At 48.2% G+C, this 12,248-nt stretch overlaps 1 protein-coding gene and 1 long non-coding RNA gene across 2 annotated transcripts; one reads left to right on the forward strand and one right to left on the reverse strand.

Moving 5' to 3' along the window:
- Positions 1–33: 33 nt before the first annotated feature.
- Positions 34–10,261, reverse strand: MRPL1 (mitochondrial ribosomal protein L1). The gene is made up of 9 exons (XM_065062536.1): positions 10,123–10,261; positions 9,830–9,935; positions 7,994–8,237; positions 6,871–6,954; positions 6,226–6,297; positions 5,901–6,012; positions 4,386–4,486; positions 2,029–2,110; positions 34–449 (listed from the first exon to the last, which is right to left on the reverse strand). Exons 1-9 carry the CDS (start codon positions 10,148–10,150, stop codon positions 292–294), a joined length of 987 nt encoding a protein of 328 aa, XP_064918608.1. The 5' UTR covers positions 10,151–10,261; the 3' UTR covers positions 34–291.
- On the forward strand, positions 4,788–9,666 carry LOC135579436 (uncharacterized). Its single transcript, XR_010472518.1, has 3 exons — positions 4,788–5,064; positions 5,323–5,599; positions 8,636–9,666. It is a non-coding gene; the product is annotated as an uncharacterized LOC135579436 (long non-coding RNA).
- Positions 10,262–12,248: the final 1,987 nt, after the last annotated feature.

The following is a 12,248-nucleotide window of genomic DNA, read 5'->3' on the forward strand; positions in this document are numbered from 1 at the left end:
CCGGCTGCAACTATGGAAATTGGATGGCAATGCTCCAGAAGTTACAGAAATACTTTAATAAAAGAACCAAAGCAAAGGAAAAAAACACCCAAACACAAAACCCCACAAACCACCACAAGGAATTTTAAATGTCTTCCGTTTCAGCAACAGGCTCCTACCTGTGATACCATTTCCTGCTACACAGAATTTAAAAAAATCAAGAATTAATTTATTTTTTTCTTTTCATCAAGTATGATTTGCATGACACCATTTGCTTTCCAAGCTCGACCATCAGATGCGCACGGAAAGACGTCAGGTACTAGCAGATTCTTGGCTCTGTTTTTCTTCATCACCTTCTGCGTTACTTTGCTCTTCTGCTGCTCTCTCCTCCGCGGGCAGCAGCCCATCGAGTCTCAGCAGCAGGCCCTCACTGGTCGACGATCTGATAACCAACTTCTGCACAAAAGGACCTGAAAAACAAAGGACACCACCAACTTGGTCACTCCACCACTTTTCACGTCTCCACGCTGATTTATCTTGGCAGCAACACATACTGTGTCAGTCGCATGATGGGAAGCAGAACTACACACGTAGATAAAGCCCTTCGGTAGCGACAGTTCAAGAGTCACCCTGGCAGATTAAGTTGAAAACACAACTCGTTTTGGGACGTGGTCTTGATCGGCAAGATACGGCTCAAAAGTTTATCACCCAAATACTCGCAGGATAAAGCACTTGTGTTTCAGGGTCCTGCCACCAAACGCTGAGGGAACTTTTTGACCAAAGAAACGACAGAAATAATCAGATAATGTAATTCTGTGCTTTCTCTATGGAAGATTCAACTGACTGACATTACCTAGAACGCAGGCCTGGTGGTACTTTTAGCCTTCCATTCGATCAAGCAGCTCGCAAGTGAATGCTGTTTTGGGGTACCCACCCAGCCTCCTGCAGTCATCTGCTACGTATGGACACTCTGAAAGGATCTATGGAACCTACAACTAGCTGGGCTAAGCGATCGACAGTTAGCAAGCACAGACACACTGCACTGTTGTGAAGAGATTTTAGTGATCAATTTCGCTTCTTATAAATGGCAAATATTTTTCACCAAGGCAGTAGAAAAATCCACCAGGACAAACAAGCTTGACATCACAAAATACATCAAAATGCTCCTAAGACCAGAAGAGTTCACCCTTACTTCACTAGGCTGGTTCAGTTCACATATCAACTCACTAAAGACAAAACACCACCATGTTCTACTCCTATTCATGCCAACCAACCCCTTATACTTTCCATGAGAGCTGAAATGCTTCCAAAGGTATGTGTACATTGCTTTTTGTGTTCTGTTCTGTCTGTACAGTAGTTACTATTAACAAAGTCACTAGAAGAGATGCAAGATGATTCTTTTTGCAGATACTAAGCCAACAGCAATAAAAAGTTGTTTTCTTAGCTTAAACAAGGCTATTCTTCCATAAAAATATGTTCATAAATCACCATTTCCACTCCAGCTAAGCAGATGACACTCGTTTCCAGTCTACTTTGCTGTGACAAAGAGCAGAAGGAGTATTAGTTGCTCACATTCCTTGCTCAGAACAGCGAGCAGAACCCCCAGGAACAACACAGAGAATTCACCCCCTGACCCCTTTGTAACCCAATTTTTTCACTAAGGAATCAAATATTAAAAAGATAAACAGCTTTTCCACTGGAGCAGCAGGAAGCTGACAAGCCTCTTGGTCGCAGAGAAAGGAGGCACACCTGACAGGCAGCTCACTTCAGAGCAGCCGGTAACTCTCAGGCTTTCACTGCAGTAATAGTAGGTGAATTGTAGTTCGGATTCTTCACACCGAGCTCCAACAGGGGCACATCACTGGGTAAAACGAACCCACGCAGACCCTGGGGACCCCTGTGTCTCAAACATTTCCTTGTATGGCTCTAATCCAATGAAGCGCCAGGCTGGCAAACGTGGTTTTGTACATGTCGCTTCTTTCCTCACGCAGATTTTTTGGGTTTATTAGCTGTAACTTCACGTTCCACATTAGAAGAACAGAGACTTACCATAACTCGCTGGCTTGAACGTGCAGATATCCTGGATAAGTGTTTTTAGGTTGGCAACTATTTGCTCTACAGACATATCCAGCTGAAAAACAATAATGCAGAGTTAGCCATGGTGATCCTTCAAGCCTGGATTAATAAAGCTGAAAGCACCAGGCACACACGTACTCTGTATTTGGATAGATTTTTTTTCTGTGTTCCTTGTTATGGAGTTACAAATCCATTAACATCCTTATCCAAATGGCCCTGAGAATACAGTATTTTATACACAGTTATATAACCATTGTTATTTCCCTTATTTCTAGGCATGACATTAAATTTTCCTGGCTCTGTTAAAAAAATAGCCTTATGGACATAAGAAGTCTTAAATAACCACTATATGTACAAGCGCGTGGGCAAGAGTCCAATCAAAATGAGGTATTTAAAGAAAGTGGTTTCAAGAGGTTGCTGTTAAAGAACACGAACCAGCTGAAGTCCAAACCAAGCATCTGAGATGGAAGGCATCAATGTAATGATTCATTGGAATAAATTATGATGCTTCTTCCCCTTCTTTCCCAGATCGGGTCCATTAATCTCTTTATGCTCTTCTGGAATCCAAAGGCAGTTCCTCCACTATACATTCATCTTTGTCATTGTCATGCTGACTGCAATGTAGAACCATTCACAAACTAACAGATGGAAAAACCCGCTTGTTAAAGCCACACAATGCATTTTGCTGACAGACTCACCGTGTTGTACAGAATTCAAAGTAAAGAAAGACTCAAAACTATTTAAACAAAGCAATTCCTTGATAATTACTAATTAGAAGCTATACTAAAAATGAGGGTTTGAATAGCATTCACTTCTAAACCTTGGGCTAAATTCAGGTGTTGGCGTGAACCTTCAGGTGCTCGGTTGCAGGGAGCTACTTCACATTGGCCACCTGTAACCAACCCCAGCAGCATTCAGGAAACACAACATCTGCAAGTTGCTCTAAACAGTAAGTTACAACTTCTTGTAAGGACTTAGAAGTACAAGACAAGACCCAGCTCAAAATATTAAGATATTAGTTAATATTCTCTATTTGATAAGACAGGAAAATAGGACAGAGCGACTTCCATTCAGCCAGACATGACACAACTCAAGAGACCAAATACCATCATTTCCTTGATATGCTGACAGCTCCACACTGGAGACAGGCAATGCTCAAAGGCCTCCCGTATTTCAAAACAGTTTCCACATGGAAATAAATATTCCAGCTTCCAAATAGGTATTCCTTACCAACCCCTTGTGTGTACACAACCGCTGTTGACCAGCCCTTAGATAGGCAGTTTAATCCAGCCCATGCTGACAGGAGTCCTCTGCACTAGATCTTCAAGGCTGCACAAGCTGCTCTGCTCACATCAAAATCTGTAAGTCCTGAGCCTTCCCGAGGAACTACAATTCCTGCAGGGGGCAACTAGAAACCAGCTTCCAGTCCACTCAGTAGAAATACAACCTAACCAAGAACCTTTGAAAATGCCAGTATAGACTACAGTCAGAGCACGCACATGAAGCATCACCTATCTCACTCTGCAAAGCTCAGGATGCATTTCTCTAGAGCAGGACAAGGTGCTGTAAAAAGGTTCAGGGAAGTTATTTGGGTTGAGGTGGTGTGTTTGTTTGTTTGTTTGTTTTTCCCTAAGAAAAAACACATTAAGGGTCTAAAAAAGAGAAGAAATACTCTCATATAACCCAGCAAGTAACAGCAAAGCACAGATGAATTCTATACTATTGCAGGTGCAGTGGAAAAACTTGTGGCTTTTTGCTCCAGTGCAGAAGGAAAGTTTTCAACACTGAGCCTTTAATAGCTAGGTGTAAAGCAAACACTTCTTGATCCCCCGTGCATATTGACCCACGGAATATTTACTTAAAAACCCACAGTCTATTTACTTACAACCCAATACCAAATGAGCTTTATTTTACTCCCAGAAGAGTGCTGGGGAAGGCAGGAGTAAGGGAAAGCTACACTGCGATCCCATCTCCAAGGGATTACCAGGAATTACCACCCTTTTTCATCGTGTTGTGTTCAGTACTACGATTCCCGGCCAGCACAGCAGCAAAGAGATGCCATTCTGGGCACCAGCTCTGGCTCGGTCTCAGTTTGAGCAGAGTGTCCTCTGCGACTGCACCCAAACAGCACACACAGCTCACATCAGCAGAACCTGTCACACAACCGAGAAGAGGACAAGCTCCATCTACCCCACACATCAGTTCAAACAGCGTGGTCAGAAATCTGGGGAACACACAGACAAAAATAACGGTTTTCCTCCTGTTTTAAATTGTACTTTAGCTCTGCTCAGTACAGGAAATGTAACAAGTCCATATATTACACAACTTACTCTTGCTATTCTTGTCTTGATTAGATGCTCATCTTGTACCATGTACTCAAGACCTTCTCTGAAGAACTGCAGCATTTTGGGAATATCATGGCCCAGGGAATCTATGGTTAAAAGAAAAAGTTGTGTGGGTAACACTTATTAGCATGGCTATGTGTGATCTTAGTACCAGAGAACTCAATGTGGCAGTTAAGATAGTTCAATTCCAATTTAAAAAAAAGAAAGAATAGTTTCATGGGCAAGGCAATGGTGTCCTCGTATTTATAAAACATGCTCCATCTTTCCTCCTTTGTCATCAACCAACATGAACAGCTGATACAAGAGAAAACACAACAAAGGCTTAGCTTAACATAAAGAACCTGTGGAGAGCATATATAACAAAGCTTAATCACTCAGTACAGTTAAATGAGCTTGAAAGAACAAAACCCACTAGAGTCAGATTTAGAACAAGCCCCAAGCCCAACATGAAAACAAATAGTCTACAACTATTAATACATAACAGCCCAATTACAGACAGCAGCTGTGCCAGGCTGGCCCAATCCAGCCCTTCCCAGCTGACTCTGATCTCAGCTGCACGGGCTCACTCACAGACCGACATCACCACCGAGGCATCGCAAGTCTCCTCTCCCAGCACCTTTCCACAGCTCCAAGACAACTCGACCCTGGATAAGCTACCAACCAAGTAAGTTCACAATTGCATAATACAGCTTCCATTTGTTTCAACTTAATACCTGGAGTGTTCTTTTTGCCATGCTTTGGACAGCTTAATAGGTTGGCTTCAAAGGTTTAGGAGGCTAAAAACACTGCCTGCAACTTGGAACAACAACTCCCCGCCGCAGCTGCCTCGATAAGAGCCGCGGCTCCAGGCGCAGCGCTGCGCACGCTGCCACAGGCGCCCCCTCGCTCTCTTCGGTAACAGCTTGGCTTCTTTTCTTTCCAGATTTGAAACAGACCCCAACACATGGGTAAAATAAAGCCAGCAAGGGGGCACCAAAGTATTTAGAAGTTGATGGTTTTCTGCTGTGAGAACCTGACTCGAAGAGGAAATATCTTGAGCATTATGAAAGAGGAGAGACCCCGCAGCTAAGGGAGCAGCTGTACCGAGGAAAAGCACAACCAGCTCCTGCTGAGAGGTACCCAACGGGCAGGAGGAGCAGTGGCAGCAGCACCTGGGCATCCAGACAACCGCACCGCAGTCAGACAACGCCACTGCCTCTGTGAGTACATTTTTTCCCAGTTGTTTCTATTTTCCTGGCTATCTCACAGTACTATTATGGTTCAGCAGGACTAACAAGAACAGGTTCTATCAGCTGACAAAATAGATTCTAACCCCCCTTCTGCCTGTTGTAGAGCAGCACAGGTCTGGCTTCCTAAAACCACTCTTAACTAAGACACATGCAGGCAAATAACTCCATGTAATTATACATTCTCATCAAAAGCTTCAACATCACCTCATGAGTTAAATCTTGTTAAATCATGAGTTAAATCTGAGATTCACAAGAAAGAATAGCTTCTTACTTCTTTTTGTGCTTGGGTATTTTCGTTTTAGTTTGTTCCTTAATGGTATTAGTTTGGGCATTATTGCAGGAACAGCTACATAGGAGTCCACCTGGATTTCATCTTCCAAAATCTGCAATTAAAAAATTAAATACACTTAGAAATACACAAAAACTACCTCAGTATACAGTAAACTTACAAACATGCCAGAGCACATAACCCAGACCCTCTCTCTTCATTCTGCCTACTAACTTCACATGAGAGTTGGCTGGACATGAGATTTCTCGCTCCCTCCCCTTAGTGATTCACTTACAATATTTACATAATTATTTAACAAAAAAAATACCCATTTGATTAATTCGACTCCTCCCACAACAGCAGCTCCATTCTCCCGAGCTATTTCAGCTTCTTGCTCATTCTGTTAAGAGAAAGGAAAACTATTAATACTTGTATTACCAAGCGACAGCACCAGATAGGTGATTTATCTTGGACAACCGGGTGTAAAACAGAATACTTAGAGGCTAAGAAGGAAATAATAGCTGAAGGCAAAGATTAGCTAATGCTGGTGATTTAAAATAAGAACAGCAACTCCACATCACTCCAGGTCCCAGTGAGATGCACCAGCGGAGTCTTTTGAGGAGAAAGGACTTTGCAGTCCCCGCCAAGGGCACCCTGTTCCAACACAAGCTACTGTGGATAACAAGGTTTTGACTCTACAAACTTGGACAATCTCTTCCTTAGTGACATCTGTGCAGATGTTTACTCCCCAACTACACTGCTAGAATAATCTGCATATACGTAAGGTCATCAATATGACAGAAATCCTGTAAAATGCTCGTTAATAAATTAAGATACTGCTGAAGATGATTCCTAGACAGACCTGAGAGTTCTGTAAAGCATTTCCAGAGTCTGCTCAAGAAAAGGAGCAGTCCTGGCAGGGGAACTACCGTCATTGTAAGAACACACCATAGAGTCAGTCAGGCTTACCCACCTCTGTGAAAACCAAGACCTTATTCGTTTCATCTGTAAAGCGATAGGGAAGAAGAACAGTGCTGGAAAACTGTTCCACTTTTTTCTAAAAAGTAAATGAAGAAAAACACTAAAACAAGAAAGAAACCATAACTTCAGTGCAAGTTACACAACTGAGCAGAGTCACCCCCTAAGCAGCCACCTTGCCCACCATTTCCAAGCACAGGTCTCAACACAAAAGCCCAATGCTTAAGTTTTGACCCCTTTGTTATGTCTGGCATATTTTCAAATCCAAACTTGTGAAATTAACTATTTCCAGTGCAGTTTTCTCAAGAGCAAGGGGCTGGGATCAGTGACTCCAGTGCAGGATCAGTGCCACGCTCAGGTGTACCCAGTAACACACACCGAGGTGCTGCAGCTGCAGATGATCCCAATTACATCTCTGATGCCTTGGCCAACACAACACAGCAGCAAGGAACTTGTCCCAGCAGCCTCAGGAACAGCTCGTGGCCTTGGAAAGCAGGAGCCAGAGCTCCGCCTTGCTTTAACAACAAACTTACTTTCTAGCTCTAAGGGACTCCTGGTGTACCCAAGGGATATTGGTTACACACACAAAGCAACCAGCTTTCAAGTGGCCTGTTTTCTACTTGTGGGGGAAGCAGGAGAAGATTACACTGGGCTAGAGGTGTCTAAATCCAAACCGTCCCAGGCTAACAAAGGAGAGCATGCTTCCAAGGAACATTAATAATAAATAACCTGGGCAGGGACAGGAAGCAGCTTGTCCTTACACTTCTCCTGTAACAATCATCCCAGAACAAAACACACATGTAGCATTGGTAACATTTTTAAGAAGCAATCGCAATCAGCCATAAAGCTTAATTTGATCAGCTCTGTCCATTCACCCCTTTTAGTGACAGAACAGCCCGTGTTCCCAGCCCTCCACGGCGCTGTCCTCACCCGGCAGTAAGAGGTCCGTAACTACATCGGTGCGAAGGCACAAACCACTGGCACAAGCACAGGTTGTTCTGACAATGAGAGGAGCTGCAGGAGGCAGCTGAGAAGGGCAACGGCTGCACCCACTCAGCAGCTAAACCAGCCTTCCCACAGCAAAAACACACCAAACTTTGTATCCCTTTCCAACTTACCTTCTTCTGTAGCGCCATATCAAGGGTTACATTAATATAGACGTATTGTTTGGGGTAGGTGAAGTCGAGCTCCTGAAATTTCTTGAGCATAGCCACAGCTTCTTCCACCTCATAGGACGGGCGCTCGTAAAGCCACGTCAAGTACACATCGTCCACCGGCCTGCTCAGCAGCGGCCGCCTCCTCGCCACCGCCTTCTTTTTGCTCTCTTCCTGCTTGGTCTGTCTTGCACTTTTTTTTGCAGTTCTGAGAAACAAAATGATACCTTTAGATCATCAACTGAGGGGTTTGGGACGTGTTACAAGAGGAAAAAGTGGATACTGTCAGGTACCAGTTATTAATTACTGAGAAGCTAACAAGGAATGTTCTACATAGAAAGATTAAGAGCATCCCCAAGCTCATCCCAGTTATTTGTCTCAGATGGCCAAGACAGAAATTAAGAGCTCTGAAGGCAATTAAGCTCCTCAAACAACATAGTTACATTTGTGCAGTATAGAACTAAATTAATAACCTAAATAACTAAATTAATAACTACTGCATCACAGTACAAGCACTTTAAGACAATACTTCAGCTTTTTGGGTGGTGTGGTTTGGGGTTTTCTGTTCGGTTCCCGCCCTCTCCCACTGTGCTCTTTTCTTTACAGGTCTCGGGCACTGTGTCCCAACTGCCTGCAAATGCAGCACATCCCACACACCTCCCTGGTGACCAGGAGACACATCAGCGCATGTTCCTCCTCCTACCGGTGGATCAGAGCAGGCCCACCTCGCAAAAAAGGTTTCTTCTCCCTTTCCTGTATCCTTTTGCATGCAGTTAACAAACAGTAGCTCCCTAACTCATTCTCCTACCTTTTTTCAATGGCTCTCCTATAAAAAGAATAAATAATAATAATGACTAGATAGTCTATTTCTCTATAAACTATGGTAAGAGACTCTGCAGCACTTCAGCACACTTGTCCAGGTTCCTCCGCTGCTCCGTACAGATTCACCTGCTCTTCTCCCACGTGTGCCACAGCACCACACTGGCTGAAGAGGCCGACAAATGGAATGAGCAGTTCTCAGAAACCAAAGCTCAGCAGCTTCCACGCTGACAGTTCTTGAGCTGTAACCCCGCCACGACCTCCAGACTAAGTCTTTCCCCATAACTGTTCCATTAATTATTGCAGGAGTACCAAAAAACACTCGCTGCACGCCCCGCTCGCCCTTCCCTCTCCAGACTGTGTCTCCAGGAGGTTCCCGCCCGGGTAGTCATTGCCGCGTAAGAGAATGAATGCTGTCTGCAACTGCTAACCTAAAGATATGTAAATCCATTCGGTTTTAGGTCAGCCAAGGCAGCAGAGCTAAGAAGGATTTGCAAGACTCTTGATTTGAAGCTACAGAAACTACTGACCTCGCAGCTTTAGGCCTTTCAAAGCCCACACAACTATTTGAGTCTTGTTTCCACAGGTATCTCGAGACTGTTGGGTAAAGTGGCCGTTAGCTGAGTGTTGCTCCTTACACGCTAAAATGATTATGTAACCACTATGGAAATGCATCACCAGGCGTCGCTTTAGGGCTGCCCTGAGTACCGATAAGATTTCGTACATAACGGCTGTTTTCCTTCTGGCACTCCGGCTTTATTCCAGCACGCAGACTTGCACAGCTCCTCAATAAACAACATCTCGTGTCCGTGTCCTAAGTCTGGGCTCGACTGCTCACGGTGTACAGGGCCCTGGGGCGGGACACAGGCCCCCAGAGCCAGCCCGGCTGCGGTGCCCAGGGCACGCACCCCCCGCCCCCCGCTCCCGCTCCGACACCCCAGAACTGCAAACCCCCACGGCCACAGAAGGACCCGCACTCACTTGGCAGCCGCAGCGAAGGCCCGGGCGGGCGGCTCGGCGCTCCCCAAGGCCGGGCCGAGGCGCTGGGCGAGCCCGGGGAGGACGCGGCCGCGAACCGGGGCGAGTGCTGCGAAGGGAAAACAAGAATCGCCTCAAGCAAGCGGCCCAAACCCGCTCACCCCCCACCCAGCACCACCCGCCCGCCACACCGGCCCCGCGGCCCACGGAGAAACCGCTGCCCGGAGGCGGAGCGGAGCCGGAGCGGAGGCGGCCGGCACCCCCGCCCCGCGAAAAGCGCGGCCCAGCAGCCCCACCTCTCCACAGCCCGCCGGCCGCCGCCATTTTGGCAGCGCGGAAAGCGTCCCCCGCGACCGCGAAGAAAGGTTCCGGGGGCGGGCGGGGCCGGCCACTTCCGGTGGTGGGCGGGGCCGGACACTTCCGGTGGCGACCGGAAGTGCCGCGCGGTGCCTACCGCCTCGCCGTCCCCCCCCGCGCACTGCTCCCTGTGCCCGCCGTTCCGCGACCCGCCGTTCCGGCCGGTGTCCGGTGTCTGCCGAGGGGAATGTCGGTTCCGACCTTGGCCCCGTTCTGGACCGGTCTGTCCCGGCAGCCGTGTGAACAAAGTGACACACATCCCCCCGCCCCCCCCCCAGAAGGCGTTGGGCGGGCTGGGCCCCCTCACAGCCACACAACATGGCGGCTCAGCAACCCACACCGCTACAAAGCCTACAAGGGACTCTCCAGGGTCTGTGCTGCCGGTCCCATAGAATTCAATAAAGTACTTTTTTGGCTGAAGTCTTTCTTGTCCACTTGCAAATGGTTTATAAAAACATACATCTGGTCTATAATCCTCATGCAGGAAGATCCATCTATAAGGACTTTGTATAACCTGCTCTGAGCTGCTCTGATATATACCATAAACTAGTATCTTACTATATACATAATAAAGGGGGACCTGTTAATTCCATTTGGACTTCCACAGTTTTCCTTCCCTCCCTGATAAATCCGCGTCCACGAACCTTGTCTGAGTTCAGTCGGGTCCTCCCTGCCCCAAAATGCTGAGCTCGGCCCCATGTGTCTGCTGGTTTATTCAGACATATCTGCAAAACGCCCGACCAGCAACGACCCAACCTCACTGCGAGGTAATCACCTCAGTGCTGCCGTGGGAGATACTCAGACTTCCCGCGGAGGCGGCAGCTTCGCTGTCCGGGCGCCGAGGGGAAAGGTGTGAGTTTAGACCCCCAGCAGAGCGCGCTGGGGGCGCTGGGGGCGCTGGGGGCGCTGGGCGCCGCTGTGTCCCGCAGCACCAGCGCCTGCCGCACGCGAGACTGTGCGCCTGTGTTCAGTTCACTCCTGTGGCCGCTGTGACCTGTGTCCCTCACGCTCCCGGCGGGTCACACCGCTGGTCACACCACAGGTCACACCACAGGTCACACCGTGGGTCACCCCGTGGGTCACACCGCGGGTCACACCGTGGGTCACTCCGTGGGTCACTCCGTGGGTCGCTGCTGCGTGCCCCTGGGAGGGAAACGCGGGCTCAGGGTGACGTGCTCTGAGCCATTTCCTCCCCAGCCCCTGCTCTGTCCCACCGGCTCCTTCTGGCGCCTCTGAGCGTGAACCAACCAACGTGGAAACAGACACCGAAGATGCTTCGGTGTGGCTGACAAAAGAAATCGGACTTAATGCTTGAAGTTTCCTTGCTCTGCTTGCCCAGATCATCCCCCACCTCCCACGGGTCCAAGGACTGAAGTTTGGGTGCTGATAGTGTGGTTAGTTAACCCTTAAAATGTTAGTTACTGCTATCAGCAGAAGGTTTGGCAGAAAAGGGGGTGCTTCCCGTGGAGGATGAATGTGAAGAGGAGACACCAGCACCCCCAAACCCGCGCGGACCCTGCAGCCGTTTCCCTCCCAGCCCCAGGGACAAGCAGCCCCTGCTCTCCGCATCGGCCCCAAAACTGGGGGGTAAGAGGTCCCAGGATTCTCCCCCAAACCCAGGAACCCAGGCCATGTCCCCCGGGACACCACAGTCGCCTCCACAGGGGCTCCTGGCCGCCCACGACAAAATCATGGAGTAAAAACGGGGCGTCTTCCCATCTCCAGGCACTTCAGAGACCTGTCGCTGCCCCCCCGGCGCCGCTGGGGGGTCGTTCCGTGCCCGGGGCGGGTGATGACAGCGGTGACACGAGTGTGAGCGGTGACACTGTGAGCAGTGACACTGGGGAATCGGTGACACGAGTGTGAGCGGTGACACTGTGAGCAGTGACAGGGGGTGAGCAGCAACACGAGTGTGAGCGGTGACACTGGGGGTCGGTGACACTGTGAGTGGTGACACTGTGAGCGGTGACACTGGGGAATCGGTGACACGCGTGTGAGCAGTGACAGGGGGTGAGCGGCAACACGAGTGTGAGCGGTGCCACGAGTGTGAGCGGCAACACGCGTG

Source organism: Columba livia, chromosome 4, assembly GCF_036013475.1.
Source record: "Columba livia isolate bColLiv1 breed racing homer chromosome 4, bColLiv1.pat.W.v2, whole genome shotgun sequence".
In the NCBI taxonomy this organism is placed as follows: Eukaryota; Metazoa; Chordata; class Aves; order Columbiformes; family Columbidae; genus Columba; species Columba livia.